The sequence below is a fragment of the Mixia osmundae genome, assembly GCF_000708205.1.
Source record: "Mixia osmundae IAM 14324 unplaced genomic scaffold scaffold_10, whole genome shotgun sequence".
Lineage (NCBI taxonomy): Eukaryota > Fungi > Basidiomycota > Mixiomycetes > Mixiales > Mixiaceae > Mixia > Mixia osmundae.
In genome coordinates this window covers 387517-406556 of record NW_014575554.1, presented here as the reverse complement: position 1 = coordinate 406556, position 19040 = coordinate 387517, and the positions used below count along the sequence as shown (strand labels likewise).

The 19040-nt window shown below is 55.4% G+C and overlaps 8 protein-coding genes across 8 annotated transcripts; 3 read left to right on the top strand and 5 right to left on the bottom strand.

Moving 5' to 3' along the window:
* Positions 1 to 134: 134 nt before the first annotated feature.
* Positions 135 to 3256, top strand: L969DRAFT_52971 (uncharacterized protein; the record flags this gene model as incomplete). Its single annotated transcript, XM_014710510.1, has 6 exons — positions 135 to 1008; positions 1063 to 1214; positions 1562 to 2313; positions 2364 to 2527; positions 2577 to 2947; positions 3002 to 3256. The coding sequence occupies 6 exons, from the start codon at positions 135 to 137 to the stop codon at positions 3254 to 3256; spliced, it is 2568 nt and encodes an 855-aa protein (XP_014565996.1).
* Positions 3257 to 3343: 87 nt separating this feature from the next.
* Positions 3344 to 3876, bottom strand: L969DRAFT_53097 (uncharacterized protein; the record flags this gene model as incomplete). The annotated part of the gene is made up of 2 exons (XM_014710509.1): positions 3344 to 3574; positions 3625 to 3876. The coding sequence occupies 2 exons, from the start codon at positions 3874 to 3876 to the stop codon at positions 3344 to 3346; spliced, it is 483 nt and encodes a 160-aa protein (XP_014565995.1).
* A 67-nt stretch (positions 3877 to 3943) lies between these two features.
* On the top strand, positions 3944 to 6154 carry L969DRAFT_96506 (uncharacterized protein; the record flags this gene model as incomplete). The annotated part of the gene is made up of 8 exons (XM_014710508.1): positions 3944 to 4040; positions 4090 to 4236; positions 4290 to 4433; positions 4482 to 4622; positions 4669 to 5142; positions 5189 to 5332; positions 5378 to 5512; positions 5568 to 6154. The coding sequence occupies 8 exons, from the start codon at positions 3944 to 3946 to the stop codon at positions 6152 to 6154; spliced, it is 1869 nt and encodes a 622-aa protein (XP_014565994.1).
* Position 6155: 1 nt separating this feature from the next.
* On the bottom strand, positions 6156 to 7224 carry L969DRAFT_96505 (uncharacterized protein; the record flags this gene model as incomplete). The annotated part of the gene is made up of 3 exons (XM_014710507.1): positions 6156 to 6510; positions 6559 to 6575; positions 6631 to 7224. 3 exons carry the CDS (start codon positions 7222 to 7224, stop codon positions 6156 to 6158), a joined length of 966 nt encoding a protein of 321 aa, XP_014565993.1.
* L969DRAFT_201814 (uncharacterized protein) lies at positions 7125 to 8504 on the bottom strand. Its single transcript, XM_014710506.1, has 2 exons — positions 7832 to 8504; positions 7125 to 7784 (listed from the first exon to the last, which is right to left on the bottom strand). The coding sequence occupies exons 1-2, from the start codon at positions 8399 to 8401 to the stop codon at positions 7323 to 7325; spliced, it is 1032 nt and encodes a 343-aa protein (XP_014565992.1). The 5' UTR covers positions 8402 to 8504; the 3' UTR covers positions 7125 to 7322.
* A 103-nt stretch (positions 8505 to 8607) lies between these two features.
* On the top strand, positions 8608 to 10076 carry L969DRAFT_78540 (glycosyltransferase family 2 protein; the record flags this gene model as incomplete). The annotated part of the gene is made up of 2 exons (XM_014710505.1): positions 8608 to 9894; positions 9945 to 10076. The coding sequence occupies 2 exons, from the start codon at positions 8608 to 8610 to the stop codon at positions 10074 to 10076; spliced, it is 1419 nt and encodes a 472-aa protein (XP_014565991.1).
* Positions 10077 to 10117: 41 nt separating this feature from the next.
* Positions 10118 to 18099, bottom strand: L969DRAFT_96502 (uncharacterized protein; the record flags this gene model as incomplete). The annotated part of the gene is made up of 8 exons (XM_014710504.1): positions 10118 to 12524; positions 12571 to 14111; positions 14159 to 14322; positions 14371 to 14530; positions 14578 to 15491; positions 15542 to 16672; positions 16898 to 17687; positions 17734 to 18099. The coding sequence occupies 8 exons, from the start codon at positions 18097 to 18099 to the stop codon at positions 10118 to 10120; spliced, it is 7473 nt and encodes a 2490-aa protein (XP_014565990.1).
* A 108-nt stretch (positions 18100 to 18207) lies between these two features.
* Positions 18208 to 18914, bottom strand: L969DRAFT_96501 (uncharacterized protein; the record flags this gene model as incomplete). The annotated part of the gene is made up of 6 exons (XM_014710503.1): positions 18208 to 18317; positions 18366 to 18390; positions 18443 to 18576; positions 18630 to 18688; positions 18742 to 18783; positions 18832 to 18914. The coding sequence occupies 6 exons, from the start codon at positions 18912 to 18914 to the stop codon at positions 18208 to 18210; spliced, it is 453 nt and encodes a 150-aa protein (XP_014565989.1).
* Between the last annotated feature and the right edge of the window lie 126 nt (positions 18915 to 19040).

Sequence of the window (19040 nt, the reverse complement as noted above, 5' to 3'; positions counted from 1 at the left end):
AGGCCAAGAAGGAGTGTGAAGCGAGTCTGCTGGCTCAAGGAACGCTTTGGCGCGGCAGAAGAGGATCACTCAGTCTGACAAAGCCTGCGCAGTAAAAAGTTTGCTATCCGCCCTAGAGCGTGTGGAACGTCAGCATGGCGAGCTGGTTCGACCCTCGACTGGCCGAACTCAACCTCCTGCCTACGCCCGACAACTCTCCACCCGTCGGATTAACGGAGAATGTCACGCCAGAGGCCCTGTCGTACCCGATCCCATCCGATTTGCTCGATTACAGCCTCCATCAGTGGTCGAACACTCAGTTCTCGTCTGGTTTCGATGCCGACAGTCCCGTCTCGCCTACCTATGCCTCTCCGTCACTCGTCGGATCGGGAGCCGACTTCATCTATAGTCAGGCCAGCCCGGAGGTACCCGAGCAGCAGTCATCCAGAGACATCGACACCGGCCTCTTTCACCAACAAGCAGACCAGATGCCTGTTTATGCAGACTTGCAGAACACAGTCAATTCGGTACAATCGCGCAAGCGCACGCGTGATGGAGCGTCGTCTCTGACTGCAGCCCGATCGACCCTCACGCCGGGCTCAACTACGCTGCATATTCCAACGGCCCCACGCGCGGACACACTCGCCAGCGTTGCTCCCGTTGACTATGATCGCCTCGATGCTGCTACTCTCAATGCCTACCTGGCAGATCATGGCGCTACTCGTTCAATAAAGTCATTTCGACCCACTCACTCAAGAGCGCCCAGTCAAGTCTCTGAGACCGATCGGATATCTCCCGCCGCTTCTCTCATCGATAGGAGTCTCGGCTCTCATTCGACAGGCGTGGGAACTGTAGCTCCCCTCGCGGGCAATACATCCAATGCTGTCTCGCCTTCTGGGGCTATCACGACCGTCTTGCCTTCTGGCGTCACTCTCGTCACTCATCCTCGCATGTCAGAGGAAGCCATCGCTGCTGCCAACGCTGCTGCAGTCGAAGAAGATCGCCGTCGTCGCAATACAGCTGCCTCTGGTCCGTTGCAGCATACTCAGCACGAGGCCTGGCTGACGCTCTCATCATCTTTAGCTCGCTTTCGTATCAAGAAGAAGCAGCGCGAGGCGGCACTTGAAGAAGATGCAAAGATGCTCAAGGCTCGCATCGATGAACTCTCGCAAGAGCTGCAAGAAGTCCGTTCGGAGAATGCTTGCCTTCGTGACCTGCTCCTCAGTAAGAACAAGGTGCGGTCCTCGAAGGCATGAGCAGTGCCCCCCGTCTGATAATATTTGTCATGGGGCAGAATGAATGTGCGTGATTTTGTGTAGCCCCAGATGCATACTTTTGGGCGCAGACGGCCTGATCGCGGCCAGGCGGCAACGCGGCAACGCGGTCAACTCGAAATTCGCCCGTTCGAATAAATTGGCCGCGATCGGATCGCCGTCATCGTCTAGAATCTTGGTCTCGTGCCACGCGAGACGTAATCGTTGACATTTTCAGAAGCTCTGAAAAGACGTTGCTGTTGACACCGGGGTGACCCATCAACTCCGCAAGCTCGGACTCACCTCATTGGGTCTAGTGACATTCCCAGGCAAAAGGCGCTGTCATGAACGGGCACGACAAGAGAGAATCGCCTATCATCTATACTCATGACGATGAATTCGTTGCCGGCCATCACAAGACGCTAGGCTTCTACGTCACCTGCATATTCCCTGCCGGCTTCGTCTGGGCAATCACACCTGCATGCTGGCTCTTCCTTGGCTGGCACTTTTTCATTTCGCCTAATCGGGCAGCTCCGCACAATGCTTTCTATACCTTTTGCTTCTACCACGCCATCTGTGAAGCCCTCTTCTCGCTGTTCTATCAGTACCTTTGCTGGAAGGGTAATCAACCTGCCCAGCCCGTTCAGCTAGATGAGGCGCACATCAGAGGCATCTTGCTCGAATGCTTGTCTACTGGTATCCAGAAAGAGACAGTCAATGGCCGCAGACCGAGAACGACGGAGCCAGACTTTACAAAGGTCACGGACGAGTCTGCTGCTCAGCTCAGAAAGAAGCTTCGCAGCTGGTTCGCAGGCGCGCCGTACTCGTCCATCAGAGAGGACAATGTCAGGGAATGGCTGGCATGGGCTATGGGCGGTGTGACGCTCGAAGATGCTCGCAAGGATCCGCAGACGATGCGCTTGATCGAGGAGACGCTCACTTGGGTTCAGCCCAGACTGAAAAGTCGAGTGCCGCCGGGCTACAATCCTGACATACGGTGCCTCAAGCTCACTCTCGATAAGTTGCAAGTCATGAGCCGCCCCCTGGGTTACTATGTCGTCTGCAGCAGCGTCACTCTCTTGTATGTTTTGTTTTCAGTGTTCTCAGACCGAGACTGACATGCTCTCATAGAATGTACGCCTGGCTCGTGCTCTTCCGAGGCTTCCGATTCCGTCACAGCCACGGTCTCGAATTCCTCGTCAAGCCGGCCACGTCCTCAGATGCGCCGGGCGTCGAAAAGCGCAAGCTTCCCGTTTGCTTCTTGCATGGCCTCGGTATTGGGCTTGGTCAATACGGTACATTCCTAAGCCTTTGATTTGTGATCCCGCTGACGGCAGCTTGCAGTCGAATTCCTGCGGCATCTGGCGCGTTCAGATAAAGAAGTCATCATCTTGCTTCAGCCCAACATCTCTGCACTCATCTGGCATCCTCGCTTCCTCAGTCCTCCGGACAAGCACGAGCATGTCGCCGCCATCAAGGATATCTGCGCTCGTATGGACATCAAGAAGATGACCGTCGTAGCTCATAGCAATGGCACTATGGTCCTGGGCTGGCTGCTGCGAGGCGCACCCGAACTGTGCACGCGCACCGTGCTCGTGGACCCTGTGTCTCTGTTGCTACACGAGGCCGACGTCTGCTACACTTTTGTGTACAAGCCCTGGCAAACTGGCCTTCAGGTTCTGCTCGGCTACTTTGTCGCGCGCGAACTCGGCAATGTACGTCCTACTTTTGGCCTAGCCGTTGATCAGACAGAGCTGATGTCCGTACAGGCGCATACGATCGGACGGGATTTCCAATGGACCGATATGCTCCTGTGGGAGCATGAGCTGCCCGACGTCTCGCCAGAGAATCTGCACATCGTTCTGGGCGACTCTGATTTTCTGATCGATCCGGTATCGATCGTGCGCTACCTCAAAGAGTGCGGCATCGTAGACGAGGCCATCACACTCTGCCGAGGCTACAATCATGGGCAGGCTCTCATCGTCGATTCAGACGGCATGAGGACCGTCCTTTCGCATATGTGATTTCCATATAATACATCGAGGCACCACCCTATACCCAGTAGACGTTGCTGTACTTCTTCTGCACCTCGTTTCGAGTTGCATGTGATGCTATATCTTGCCTTGCTTGACCATGTCGCGGATCTCATCAACACTGCGGGGTACGACGCCTTTGGCTTGCTCAGTGTATTGCTTGAGCTTTGCTTCTGCCTCCGGTGTGCCGGGCTCGATCGTGGGCTCGTTGAACGAAAAGGTGTAGGTGAGGTACAGATCGCTCTCGCCGCTGCCAGGCGTGATGATGTTGCTGATCTGACTGCCTTTGCCGACCATCAAGAAGTCAGCCTGTCTCACTGTCATGAGCTCGGGCGACTGTATAGTCCGCAAGTGCCCACCCGCAGCTCATGCTGAAAGGTGATGTGCTCCTCGACTTTGCCAGCTGGAGGCCCGAAGCCAGCTTGAAAAGTGACCATCCGCTTGAGGCCGTTGTCATCCTCTGAGAGAATCTCGCATTCGCTGATGGCCGGCACGAATGCCTGGGGCGCTCTGCATTTCTGGACAAGCCCCTTCCAGACTTGAGAGACGGAGAGCTTAGGCTCTGCTCCGGCGGGATTGATGGGCGAGGTGTAGCCGAGATCGAAGTGCATCTCCGTCGAGGATGCCAGGGAGGGATCGATGGAGCATGTCGCGGTCGCGTGTCGTCATAGATGCGAAATGAACGAGGTCGATGCTCTGCGGGTGGCATTGGAGGGTGAGAAGTGGCAGGATGCTAGCGAGATTGCTGAGCGACTTGCCAGCGAGCTTGCGCAAGGTAAGCACGCTGGCCATCGCGTGATCATATGGCTTAAAAGTAAGTCTAGTGAGCACGAGAGCTGCTTCTGCTTCTACGACCCTCGTGGAGACCGTCATTCATCACCTTCGCAGGCACACGGCAGCCGAAGTTGAGCCAAGAGCAAGAGCAGAAGGGCAGCTGCTTCGTGTGCTTGGCAATTATTGCATCGACAATGGCAAGCGCGCCAATGCATCCCCTAAGCACCTGCTGAGCTGTGTGTACGCACAGACGTCAACAGACAACATTTGCTCGACAACGATGTGTTGTCGTGCATATCGCCCTTCATGCTCCTTGACCAGCCGGCGAGCATAGACGCGCTAGCGGCTCAAAGAACGTCTGTTGGCATTCTGCTCAATTTGACCCTCGACTATGGCAAGTGTGCGCGCTTCGTTCACTGATATTGCTCATACTATTCAGCAGCACCTGCGCAAGATGCGTTGGCCGCGAGAAGCCGATCAGATAATTGTCTCGACGCGATGCTCACTTTACTTGCGAGCGATGCTACGCCGGAGCCATTGCCGCTTTGGATCTGCAGCATTGTGTCCGATGTGTTCTCGGAAGGTAAGGTACACCGAGATGCTCATAAGACGTACTGACCTCAAGGCAGAACCTCGAAGGAACGCCATACCGATAGTGCAAGTCGTTGCCGGTTTGATCGCACGCATCAATCTCTTGCCTGCATCGAGCCTATCAGAGGATCACCTCGAGGTACCACTAGAGCTTACTCAGATTGTCGAGGCAAGCACTGAACAGTCGGCGCGCCTGCTCGCTGAGCTTGCGACTTCCGAGCAACCCGTCACACTTGCTAGAGCTCTGCATCGCCTGTCATGTCTGTGCGCGCAGCAAACCCTGGCTGAGCAGCTGGGAAAATCAACCCAAGCGCTTCGCGAAGGACTCATCAAGGTCCTTGTAGCGTTGGCCAGCGAAGATGCTTGCGCTCGTTTCGACCCTAATTCGCTTGGCCTTGAAATTCTGCCTTGGATCTCAAGCTACAAGCAGCAGGCGCAGACTGTCGGTGCCGCATCTGCAAACGAGCTCGCTAGCTGCGCGCTCCTCATTCTCGCCAACTGCGCAAAGACAGGTAGGTCCGCTGTGGATCCGCTTGCGCTGCTGATCGTTGCTCGCAGAAGAACGCTCGTCGCTGATTGCGAGCCTAGACGGATTATTGGATAGTGTACAACGACTGCTAGCAGTCGGCATCGATCCAGCTACGCCGTCGCTGCAGCTCTGCTACGGTGCCATGGGTCTCTTGCGCCGTCTTGCCGTAGCTCGTGCGCGCTCTCCTAAGCATTCTCACCGATCTGATGTGTGTTCAGCTGCTTTACGAGCGCAACTCGGCACGCGAGCCAATCTCGAGGGTGCTGCTACTCTGCTATCAGACACTTTCAGACTCGCACAGCCTTTGCAAGACGTCGCGCTGGGTTTCCTGCGGTTATGCTGCACAAAACAAGGTCAGGGATCTGACAGAGCGATTGTTCAGCACTGAGACAGAATGTCGATGGACAGTTCAATCAGCCGCACTGCTCGCCATGTACCATCTCGACGCCGTCATGGCATTCAACGCTCAAACAGACGTTCCCAAATTGCGGCTCGAGAGCTTTCGGGCTGTTGCCCAAGCGATTCAGTCCATCTTCTCGAGCGCAACAGAAGGAGGTTTCGTTTCAGAAGCACGTGCCGAGCTCGCAAAGCCACCTGTGCTCGTGTATATGATCGACATGCTGCACTGTAGCGCAGGATTCCCAAGCCTGATTCTCGAAGCTGCGAATGCTCTCATCATGCTCGCAAGTGCAAAGGCATTACAAGAGGACATGCAAATCTTGCTGATCAACACGCGAGCTGCAACTAGCAGCAGAAGCGCGCAAAGCTCGTTCGATCTCTTGTCTGACTTTGTGAGCGACACAAATAGTCCAGAAGAAGTCAGGGCAACAAGCTGCAATCTGTTGTCGCTCGCTATTGCTGGGAGCAGCACCCCATTGCCGCAAGATGCGCGCGAAAAGCTCCTCAGTGCCCTCAATACCTGCATCGAATCACCGCAGCCTTCACTGCGCTCAGCAGCACGTACGCTAGCTGGGCTCGTCGGCGGACACGCTTGACTCAATACTTGTATTGCTGGCGCATAACCTTACCGATCGCCAGCTCGGCGGTCTGTTGCGGCAAACATTTGATCATGAATTCCTGCAGAGCTTGCGCAGGACTGGCAGCGAAGTCGCGATCGGGTCCGCCCATGTGACGCAGCAGGTCTCGGGCAAAGTCTCTGGCTTCGGGCACACCAAATCCTATCTCGGCGAGGTTCGTGCCCGAGCGTACACTGCCGACACCAATGTGTTGATACCTGATCGGATGCTTTGCACCTTTGCCGATGTTTCGCATAAAGTCGTTGTCCGCGCACATTGTGCGAGTGAAGATACGAACGAATGCTTTGCTGCCGCAGTATGCTGCCAGATACGGCCTGCGCAATGGTCAGCAGGGGCCCGAGCAACTTATGCGATAGAGGTACGCAGTAAAGCTGCCGGCCTGCCATGTTTGCCAGTCAGCCTCGCTGCATACATGCACGATGTGGCGGACGTACAAAAGAGCCAATGTTGACCATGAGCTTCGGTCCGTCAACGGAGTTCAGGATCGGGATGAGGACGCGTGTGAGCTGAGTGAGCCAGCGTGCATTGATGTTGATGATCTTGTCGAGCTCTTGCTGAGTTTGTGCATGGAATGGCTTGGTGTACGCCTCCGAGCCGCCCACGTTGTGGACAACCACCGTGAGGTGCAGCGTGCTGATAGTGCGCGCAAAGTTGTCGTAGTCAATCTCCGCTGCAGCTGCATCTTGGATCCATATCTTCACGTCATGTGCAGCATTGCTGAGCGTCTGTACAGAATTCGCGGGCAGGCTGAGTATCTCCTTCTTGACAAGCTCAAGCTTATCGGCATTGCGACCATGAAGGTAGACAGAAAAGCCAGCCTGATAGAGTTGTGAAGCGATCGCTTTGCCTATGCCATCTGATGAGCCCGTAACGAGTGCCCACGGGCGTACGCCACTTGTGGAGGGGTAGAGATAAGTCGGCAAGTCTGGGGCTCGGATGAAGTACATATAGATTGCGTTAGCAATACGCCAGGCAAACTGTGCGAGGATCAATGCTCCAACGAGCTGACACACTCTTGCCAAGACCATATTGCGATTGAGTAGGAGCGCGCAGTGAGAACATGTGCAACAAGCAGAACCATACGATCCAGATTATCTATCTGGCGGGTCGACGGGATCGGCGTAACTTAAATTGCGCACAACGCCTCGTCCTCGTCTGAAGCTTTCAGCAGCTCACGCCAGACACTACGGTCACCACCGGCGAGCCTAGACAGGATCTCTGCGAGTCTTGCTCGCTTCTGCTCAAAGGCTAGCTGACCATCGCCAATATCGGTAGGTGCTATCGTGTTAGGATGACCCGCCAGCCATTGTCGGCTTTGCTTCGCTTTTCGCAAATCTTTAGCTAGGGACCAATTGGAGACTGATGTGCCGTAGCCAGACAATGCAAATACGCGGCCGGGATGAGCTGTCTGGCGTACTCGACGTTTGCTCTGATCGGGCGCGTTGGGATGTGGCACGGTGCTGACCGAGAAGCAGATCTTCGAAAGCCCGATGGCTGCCACTGTCGCACGCTTGCCCGTTCGCGTGCCCTTGATCTCGTTGGGGTCCTTGCCCGAGGGTTTGATAAGCCAGCGGTGCAACAGGTAAGCCTGCGCGCGTTCGTTAGCACGCCCCCGAAACCACAACGACTGCTCACGAATTTGTCCTCCCAAGTGAGGATATGCGTTTCGACTTCGTAAGATTCTAGCATGGGTACCTCCCGTATGTACTCAAACTCTGTGCCAGCAAGGGCGAACGCGACGCCGTCGAAGCGTAGACAGGATCCCCAGACCATGATCAGATGGCGCATGCGTGCGTTGTCTAACGAGGTCGCGTACGAAGAATTGGAGAGGTGGTTGTTCCAGTCTATGCCAGCCCAGCCTGCATATCGAGAGAAGCTGTTGCGCAGGGCCCAGGGCGAACGACCTATCGCCGCCAGTGCATGCTCTCTACCGTGGAGACCGAGGCTCAGACTCCGTTTGGGTGGGCTCAGCCATCCGTTGGCATACAGCCATACCCGTAGCCTGAAGAGCGGCACACGAATGAACATCCGCACGTGCCATACAAAGGGCAGGTTGGGCCAATTGAGTGATAACAAGAACAAGGCGATAACTTCGCTGCGGGTGTATCTCCGCCGACGCAGGACGGCAGCAAGGAGTGCATAGGAGACTGCCAGCTCTTGATTAGGCCGGACTGCCTTGAGGGCTATCTGGCCGAGCGTCGGCATCTTGTTCGGAGTCAGCCGGTTGTTGCGGCTAGCCAAAGCACAAAGACGCGCGCGCTGGCAAAACCGGAAAAGTCGCCGCCGCCGCAGACTGAGGTAAGCTCAAGAAGGTCATCATGCTCGGGCAGTCCTGTCGACCCGGACCATTTGAAGAGCGTTGACGTCCGTCCACAGCGCGCTCGCCGCCCTGGGCGTGCACGACTCGCGTGATGCTGTACCTCACATCGGATCATTTGCCCGTCTTTGTGCCACTAGGCGTCATCGGCTTCTACCGTTACTTGTGGTTCGTCATCCGACTGCTAGCATGGGCCTCCTATCGCCCCATACCACTGCCTGCAGAGCGCACCTATACACCCGAGCGCGATGTCACCATCATCGTGCCCACAATCGATACGGAGCAAAGCCTCGCCCGAGCCGCCCTTACTTGGTTGGCCAACCGTCCGTACCAGATCATCATCGTCACCGAGAACTCCCGTGTAGAGGCCATGCAAGAGATGGCTGGTCAGATCCAGCAGACCTGGCAGCATGTCCAGTCGAGCGCGTCCGCAGCTGTCGACATCAAACCTGAGGCGGACGGAAAGGAACCGTCGACGCAGATCTCGGTGCTCTCGATCGACAGGGCAAACAAACGTCTCCAGATGGCTCACGGCATAGCCGCTGCATCGACAGACATTGTCGTCTTTTCAGATGATGACGCGCTCTGGCCGAGACACATGCTTGACCACATCTTAGCTTGCTTCGAGCATGCGTCTATTGGCGGTGTTGGCACCTCCCAGGTCGTCAAGTCGGTCGGCAACCACATGACAGTCTGGGAAGTCTTGGCTGCTTTCCGTCTGTCGATCCGCAACATAGAGATCTCCGCTTCGACTCACATCGATGGCGGTGTGCCGTGCCTGTCAGGTCGCACTGCTGCCTATCGTACCGAGATACTCAAAGATCCGGAATTCCTGCGTGAATTCACCAATGAGCTCTGGCTGGGCAAATACCCGCTCAATTCTGGCGATGATAAGTTCCTCACTCGCTGGATGGTCAGCCATGGCTGGAAGACTTATGTCCAATGCTCTTCCGCCACAGAACTCCAGAGTACGATGAGACCCGACTGGCGCTTTCTCAAGCAAGTCTTGCGATGGACGCGAAACACCTGGCGATCGGATTTCAAGTCTGTCTTTGTCGAACGCTACATCTGGTCTCGCCATCCTTACACGACGTATACCATGATTGACAAATTTCTCAATCCAGTCACACTTTGGATCGGTCCTTGCCTTGTCATCTATCTCTGCATAAAGAGCAAGCGAGATCCAGGGCCTGACGCCTATCACCTGCCGACCTGGAACATCCTCATATCGTATCTTGTCTGGTTGCACATCACCCGCACTGCTAAGCTCATACCCCATCTGTACCGGCACCCAACACATCTGATTTATGTCCCCGTCTGGCTCATCTTTGGCTACTACTTCGCAGCCATGAAGATCTATGCGCTCTTCACTTTGCACGAGGTATGCGATCCTCCTCGTCCCGTCATCTCCGCACTGACCAGTGTGAGCAGGTGGCTTGGGGCACCAGGCACTCTGAAAATGACGACGCGGCTCCTCAATCAGTCCAGCTAGCTCACGAACTGACCGCAAGCGAAGAGAGTCCCATCGAATTAACGGACACTGCTACTTTTCGAGGGATATGAAACCTTACAACACGAAGTCTAGAGATGTTTGTTGTTACAAATCATGCAGTCTGTGCAAAGAGTGACAAAGCGTGCAAGACATACTTCGGATCCTGCCGCGTGAGCTCCGACAGGACGCTGAGCACGTCGGCATAGGGTCCCAATTGCCGTAACGTGTAGGTCGCCAGGACATTTTCGATTCGGACAAGCAACGATTCGACAACGGCAAGAAGTTCCTCGTCTGTTGCATCTGCTCGTGTCGGATACGTCAACAAGTGAGGGTGGACTCGGGTCTTGTAGTGGAAATGATCGCGGCTATTGACGCCGACGAGAGGCGAGGCGCCAACAGGCAGGCTCATGAAAGCCGTCTGTGCCTCGGGCGCATTGCCTGCCGACAGTGCTTCGAGGCGCAAGCAGATAAAAGCAAGTTGGCGAACATGATTGACGTCGATGATTTGTGGAATAGGATCATAGATCTCGGCAGGTTTGCTGCTCGCACCAAGCTGGCCAGCACTGACACTTTTGATTCGATTCGCAAGCTCCTTGGGATAGATCAGGGACAAGAATTCGGGCGTCTCTAGGCCTTTGAGACGGCGATCGCCAAGCTCGGTAATGCCGAAGCCCATCTTTCGGATGGCAAGAATGTCGCGCTGAGACTTCTCGTCAAGATTTGATTGCCAGTCTCCATCTTCTTCGGACCCATTACGCGCGTCAATGAGATCTGAGGGATCGATCATCGCTTTGATGAGCTCGATAGCATCTGCGGACGCGACAATCTGACCGCCATCGGCGACGGCGCCGATACGAGCGGATCGATTCACCATAGGGCCAAAGTAGTCCATGCGACGGGTGATGGGATCTGCCTCGCATACCGGCTGACCCCAGTGAATGCCCATGCGAACCGATAGACCGCGGTAGAGCATCTCTCCGTTGGCGCCAAGCACCTCCTTGCCATCCTCACTATTCAAAATTGATGTTGGCCAGTCTTCTCGCAAAAGCTCGAGCTGGACGGTGAAGCACCACAGCATGGCGGCTGATATAGTCGGAAAAGAGACCATGAATGCATCGCCTTCCGTCTTGACTTCGTAGCCTCCGATAGCGCGCAGCTGACGACGCAAGAGCTGATTGTGCATGCGCATGGCCATCTGCATACCCGGATTCGTCTCCCAGAGCGACGTCGAATTGACGATATCGGTGAAGACCAAGGCGAGCGTTCCCACAGGTGGTGGCACCTCACGATCAAGCAAAGTCAGGTAGCGCTCGCCTGGCGCGTTGCCAAAGCCTCGACGTCTGCGCTCAGTCTGATAATCGTCATCACCGGCAGCTTGTGCGCCACCAATGCCGCGCGACAGTGGCTTCTTCTGCTTGAAGAGATCGCCGACCGACACTACCATGACCATGATGTTTTGATTCGATCCATAGCCAATCGCAAGATCTCGGAGCTTCTGGGCAGCCAGCATCGGATCTGCCCGCTCGCTACGAGCAACATCCACTGCGCCTTGATAAGACATATAGTCCCAAAGACCACGATTGGCAAGAATGACAAAGTCGTCGGTGTCTGCAAGGTCGACAGTGAAAACAGCAGGACGAACGCTGATCGCTGGGAAGACATGGAAGCAGCCAAAAGATCGCGACACTTCGACTTCATCGTTGACGAGTCCCTTAGGAGAGACCCAGCCTTCTGCGGCGCGGATATTCGCTGTTTCTGCCGGGTCCATCGGCGTGTGGTGGGCGGACAAGACTCGCGCTGATCCTGATCGACCAGATATCACAGCTAGCGCGTCACCGACATTAGCCACGACAAGCTGCTTTTTGCTGATGTAGGCCACGACTGCCGATGCACCACTGCGAACGTCCGCTGCGCTGGTTCCGACGGCAAGTGCGCGATCGCCGGCATTGTCGCCAGACTCTTTGCGCTTGATATCAAAGAGCGGCTGCAAAATGTTGCCATAGTCCCGATTGATATTAAGAAAGGTCCTCCGCATTGCCTCTTCCACTGACTCGCCCTCGCGAAGCTTATTGAGTTCGAAGGACATTGACGCAGCGAAGCAGTCTTGCAGATATTTGGCCAGGCGACAACCACCGGTGTTTGTGTGCACTCTCCCATCGAAAAGACCGAAGAGCGCCTCGTCTTCCTTTCCTCGGAAACGTGGGACGACGAGATCGGCCATACCAAGACTATGCGCTTTGCCAAGGGTATCAGCGATGCCATATGCCATCTGATTGATCTCTGATAACGACGTTCGCACGCGCCGATCTTCAGTGTCGTCAGGAATGACCGGTATGGTAAGCGTCACGTCAATCAGACCGAGGATGCGCAGCTTGCGGAGTGCGTTGAAGTTGCTGAGATTGCGTCTCTTGGCTGCAGACAGCCCGTCTTGCGCTTGCATCGCCCGTACGTCTGCTGGCTTGATCTCCAGGCGTTGATTGCCTGATAAATTGAGATACCGAAGCTCGAGATTCCAATTCCTGAAGAAATATCAGTGATAGTAAGCGAACTTGAGGTGTGCCGCACCAATTCCAATCATAGCTCCAATTGGCGATGTTGTACTTCAGCATGTTATTACCTACGTCGAGCGCCTCAAGACGCGTAATCTCTCCAAGCTCGGCCGGTAACGTTTGTAGCTTGTTGCCGTTGAGGAAGAGGATGCGCAAATCAGTCAAACGGGCAAAATCTTCTTCTGGGAGTGTCGTGAGTTCGTTGCCGCTAAGATAGAGTTCTTCGAGGAGTTTCAGCTTGGACAGACTTCCTCGCTTCAGCTCATAGATCTCGTTGAAGGATAAGTTGAGCACGCGCAGCTCGGAGATGGTAGCAACTGCCGCCAAGGTTCCGTCAGGAAGCTGATTGTCGGCAAGATACAGCTTCTGCAGCGAGAGTGCCATAGGGGGCTTTTCTCGGCCGCCCGCGGCGACACTTTGCTTCCGTTCGCCCTCTGCTTCGACTGGCGATGGTACATCCGGCAGGGTCGTCAATAGATTGGAGCACGCAGTCAGCGAGACAATCTCAGGGCATAGCCAGATGGATGAGGGCAGCGCTGACAGATCATTGCGCGATACGTCGAGATGCGTCAAATGCACTAGATTGCCAATAGACTCAGGCAATGCCTCGAGCAGATTGTTGCGGCAAGAGAAGCTTGCAAGTCGCTCGAGTTCAGTCAATGACTCTGACAAGGTCTTGAGTTGGTTGTTATCGAGGACGAGCGCAGTGAGCGACTTCAGCTCCCGGAAGAATATGTCGTCCAGACTCGTCAGCTTGGCATGCGACAGATTGATAGAAGTAAGGCTGGAAGCCATCTGGACGAGCGCAATCTTCGTAATGGCATTATGGGCAGCTTCCAACGCAAGCATTGCGGGCGAGTCCAAGCTGAGGGATGTGATCTGATTGTGCTCACATCGCAGAGTCTCGAGTTTTGGCATGCCAGCCAACACGGACAGATCCTCGAGTATGTTCCGTCGACAGTCTAACTCGCGCAATTCGACAAGCTTTGCAAACGATGCCGGTAAGCGTGCGATGGCATTGCCGCTTATAATCAGGCGCTGCAGCTGCAGCAGATCTGCCATGCTCTCTGGCAACTCCGTCAAAAGATTGAAGGAGACGTCCAAGTCTACGAGTGAGACGAGAGATGCGATAACGGGTGGAAATGTGTCAAACTTGTTGTTGGAAATGTTGAGATATTTGAGCCCAGTTATCTTGCTGAAATAGGCCGGTAGCGACCACAAGCGATTATTGTGGAACTTGAGCGACGTCAGCTCAGTCACCTCGTCCAACTGGATATGATCAAGTTCGACGATGCGATTGTTAGACGCATCTAGTCGAGTCAAGCTAGGGCATTCTCTGATACTCTGCGGCAGCTTCTTGATCGTCAGGTTCGACAGTCTCAGCTCGCGCAGGTTCGTGCATAGCTGGACAAAGTCGGCAGGCAAATCGATCTTAGGATTCCTGGACAGATTGAGGCTGACGATCTCATGCGCATGCCGGTAAAGGAAGATTGGCACGGTCGAGAGACTGCGTGCTTGCAGATCGATATACTGAAAGCCTTCCCACGTCTCTTCAGCCTGCGCAAGCGTCAGCGTGTGTCAGTCGGGCAGAGCACTGAGCGCACAGCTTCGAACGTGAAAGCTGTCTCTGCCTTAAAAGAGAATTTGCAAAGGTAGCTATGATCCTCGCGTCCTAGATCCTCAGGCCGATCGATGTCCGCGTAGCCTGCCTGCTCCAGTCTGCGCCTTTGAAGCAGCAAAGGCCGTTCAGTACCAGCCATGACTCGCTCTGCGCGTACGTTGAGCTCATTACGAGGTTCTACTGCAAGTGACCTACCTAGGCCATGCTCGCGAATAAAGATCTTGTAGCTGGCTCCCTTGAGCGTGACGAAGCCTGGACGTCGGGCTATCATTGTTTGTAATTCGTGTGCGGTCGTGCTGACGGGCGCAGAGATCGTCGCGTGCACCTGATCAGCCTTGTAGACGCGTATCGTGAACTGCGCATTCATGTCAGCTCTGCTATACTCGACGGGAAAGGACTGACATTCGGCATGCGGAAAACTGTGCTCGTTCCGGTGCTAGGTCGCTTGGTCGATCCATCAACACGACCGCTGGACTGTCCTCTGAGACTGATTGCGCTGCCTCGCCTTGTGGCAATGCGTGAAGCTGCAGGCAAGCTGATAACGGATGCGTCCAGATCCCCGGGCTGGTCTTTGTCCTGCTTTTCTTCGCCCTCGCCGTCATCGTCGCCAATCTCGTCAGAATCAGTGGAATCCGCATCAGGCACAAGGTCGCCCTTGACTGCCCAGCTCTCTGGTGCAGTCCATGCGGCACCAGGCACGAAGTTACCTGGCTTGCTCGCCAAATCTACACCGCCAACGCCCGATACGCTCGTCATGGTCGATGTCGAGCCTCGCCGAATATCGGTTGCGCCATTGCCATCCGAAGAGACGTATGACGGTCTGCGCGTTTGCGTGGATGGTGTGTCCTTGCCTACGATACCCCCAAAAGTCGTTCCATAGCCAGCTTGCCAGATGCCATCGCCCGCTAGAGCAGGCGCTTTGCGGGAACGGGTATCGGCTAAGGTGAAGACAGCAGCGCCCTCGCTGGGCGCGGGCAATGAAGGGGCTGTTGAAGGCCTTCGTCGGCCAGGAGGATAAGGTTTATCGAGAAATGAGCCTGTACGTGAAGGCGGGATGCCATCCATGTCGCGGGACGCTGAGCGTGGGGTCGCATCAAAATTGATGATGCCATCCATTGACGAGAGATTTGTATCCAGCGACATGCCATTGTTTGGTGGAACCGAAAGACTGTCTTGCCTCTCTTTGCCTGATTTCCGCTTGCTCCGCAGCTCTTGCGTTCTTGGCACGAGCTTAGGCGGCGAATTGCGTCTAGATTGATCTTCTGGAGCGATACCAGAAGTGATGGATGAGAAGGAGCCGCCGGCCGTTCGGAAAGCTACATGCCGCATCAGCCCCGGAACCCGCATGGTCAGCAATGAAGCGTACAGTCATGGAGGGCGTCTTTTGCACTGCTCTTGCGTCGCAGCATGGCGAGCAGTCCTCGCTTGTGAGCTTTTGCGCCTGCGCCTGACAAGTCAAGGGGCTCAATGTTGAGTCTCGAGGACGATTTGCCATTGCGCATAAGACTGGGGCGTTTGATCGCTTGCTGTGATATAGATGCGTGTCGCGAGCGTGACAACTCGGTGGGTGACAGCTCTTCTGGCTCGGGATAAAGGAATGGCACGATGTCTTTCATCTCGCCAGCACTGGGCGTTTCGGCAGGATAGTTGCTGACGCGCTGCTGACTATTAGGCGAAGCAGTACCCAGGCTAGCCTCGCTTTCTGACAAGATCGAAGCAATCGATAGGGATCGCTGACCCGGGGTGCGACCAAGCCACGAGTCATCCATCGCGCGAGGCGAAAGGTCGCCCGGAAGCGGCGCAGATGTATCGCCCGGGCTATATAATGGTGCACCCAAGGGCATGCCATGCGCTTGTTGTGTCGCATGCTGCACCTTGAGCGCACGAAAGGTGGCTATCTTGTCCGAGGATTCGGTGCGAAGGCTGAAAGCAGGCCTGGCCAGTTTCGAGCTGTCCGTCGGTGAGGCTGCAAACGGTTTGATGGCATCGGGCGCAGTCTTCGGAGGCATTGACGCGCTGAAGCTTGCTCGAGGTGATGTGCCATCGTCCATTGACTTTCTCAGACTGTCCACAGGCCCGCCTGGCATCGCTGTGTTGTCGGATGGCTTGCGCCGTTTAGGCGACATATGCAGATGCGGGAACGCAGACGTTCGCCGGTCTCCATTGGAAGGCGAATTGGCTTCCAGCGGGCGTAGACTTCCGCTCTGTGCTCGCGAGGTCCTTCGCGAGGCTGAAGGTGAGCCATCTCTTGCGCTCTTTGCATGACTAGCCTTCCTGCCCGACCAGAAATTGGCATGGCTAGCCTCGTCTATTTCGCTAGGCGTTGCCGGGCCGTCGCCCATGAGCTCAAGGACTTTAGACGAGCTGCCAGAGCCGCTCATAGCTGCCTGCGCCGTGTCTGAGCCCAGCGCGCCCGGCAAGGTACCCAGATTTAGCGCAGGTAGCGGGCCATCTCGTCTGGATGCCAGGTCGCCTGCAGCCGGCTTGGCGCGCAGTTCTGCTAACGTCGGCATACTGCTTGCGGTCGCTCGCTTGTGTCAGCTCATTGAGTCGTATCAAGAAGGATGGCCTCGCAGGGAATTATGTTCAGCGAGTCGCGTTCCTCAAAGCAATCGAATCTCGATCACAGCCAATAGCGATCCCGTTCGGTCTGTCAGGATTCAGAGAAGATCTGCATGGATCGGGCTAGAGTGCGGAGTACCTCACGCGCAAACGGGCTGACCAAAATCGCGGTGATGGCGAATACATAGCTCTTCTCTCGCCTCTTCGGTCTCGCCGATGCCGTAGTGATCGAACACGTTGTCCGACGGGACCGGCTGAACAGCAAATGGTCGTGCTGACGTAGGCAGGCCAGATAGTCGACGTCTCTTTGTGATGGTGGGGCGGTTGACTGGAAATGCAGGATCTCTTCCGCGGACGAGAGGGCGCGTTGGCAGTGTTTTGCCGCAGCCGCCTTGAGCGCCAGGCGAGATCGACAGATCGAGTTCTGGATGCTTGGGAGCCAAGTCCACTTGCGACGCTTTACGCAGAGGCTTTGAGATCATTGGCTGACTCGGCGCACGCTTGAGACCTTTTGTGAGTGTTGCGTGACTGACGCGTCTTGCAACCGAGATGGGCAGCGAAGAGTGCCTTTCTGGTGGATGAAGATGCTCGATATGCGCATGTGATCCCTCAAGAAGCATAGACGGTGCTACAGAGAGGTAGTCTGGCATCGAATAGCGCGTCGATACCGACAGTGGTGCTGCGCCGGGTCCACCGTCGATGGGGATTATCGAGTTGAGCGAGCGATGCTTGTGACTGTGCATCTCGAATTTGACCGTGCCTGCCTCCCGCGCGGAGAAGACAGGTTGCGAAAATGATCTCGAGTGACGCAAGATCCCCTGCGAGCTCAATCTAGAAGTGAGAGTTGGCCCTGCCGGTGAGCCAAGCTCTTCGTCAGGCACCGGCATTGAGAGATGCGACGAGGATGTCGGTCTCGAACTGAGCCTGTTCTTGAGCTTGACAAGGACAGACTGTGTATCGATATCAGATCGGTCCCTGAGCACATGATCAGCTTGCCTTGATGATCACTGCGCTGCTGCGGCGACGATGACCCAGTCTGAGCGAAGTGCGGGATTGCCGAGCTTGCCCTGAATCCATTCTTCCTCCATTGGGCGCGCTGATGGGTACGAGCGATATGCCAGCAGGAGCGACGAGCGTGAACTCATCGAGCTCTGCCAAGTAGTCGAGTGTGACACTATCTTCGTTCAAGAATTTGTGCTCGACCTCGCAAGGCGTTTCGACTTGGAGTTCGTCGGTTGGGGAGATCTGAGCTGATTGTCGATCTGATATTGGCGAGGCTTGACTATTTGCGTGTGATCCCATTGATGCTGCGAGTCGTTGCTGCCATTCGAGCTGAATCAAGCGAGAAGCAGTCAAGCTCATGATCAGTGCAAGTACGATGGAAATGAACGAGACAGATCAAAGCGACGACGCGACGAAGGCACGCTCGGACTACGCGTCATATTGGTGCATTCGACCGTTTGCGGACGCTTATAGCTTCTCCTTGACTTTGTCGCAGTATGCTTTGAGCTCTTCCTTGTCTGCCTCCTGCGTTGGCCAGCCAATGCCGAGACCCTCTGTATCGTTTGGCTTGGGAATGACTGCGCTTCAGGCTCAGCAGCAATCAGTTCAGACATAGCCGTGCATACTGTGAAAGTGGACGTGATCCACCATCTGCCGAGTACTGTCATTCATGCCTCGTTGATACGCCTCAGCCAGAGCTCACCTGATGTGCAATTCTGCCGTTGTTTTGCAAGACATTGTAGTCCTGGCAGCCAAGTGCACGAGCGATCTTGCCTGCTAGAGGCAGGATCTCCGCCATGTGCTCATCCGGCAGCTCGTGCAACTTGGCAGCATGATCTGGCAATGCCGAGGTCAGCTCTAAATCTGACCGTCTCCGGGTCGGGGCTTGCACTTTGGGATGACTAGAGAATGACCCTTGGCGATCGGTCCGATGTCCATGAATGCCAATCTGATCTGCACGCTGAGCGAGCATGTCAGGCAACGACAGGAAGACTCTCTTACGTCTTCTCCGTCTCCGCAAGTTTCATGCTCGGTATCTTGCCACTGCAAGCTCGCTTCAGCACTTGCACCGTCCCTTCGCAGATAGCGCACTCGATGATCTTGCAAAAGATGCAATTCTGATCCTTCGCAACCGTCGACATCCTTCGCAAGAGCAGCCTAGCTCCTCCAAGCATGGCAGGGCAAGCGTGAGAGATTGCGTCACGCGATACGCGCAAATGAACAGGTCACGTGGAAAGCAATGTCAACAGGTGTGCGAGTGAGCGTTTCCACCGTCATGGGCAACAGGTCGAGCAAATCTT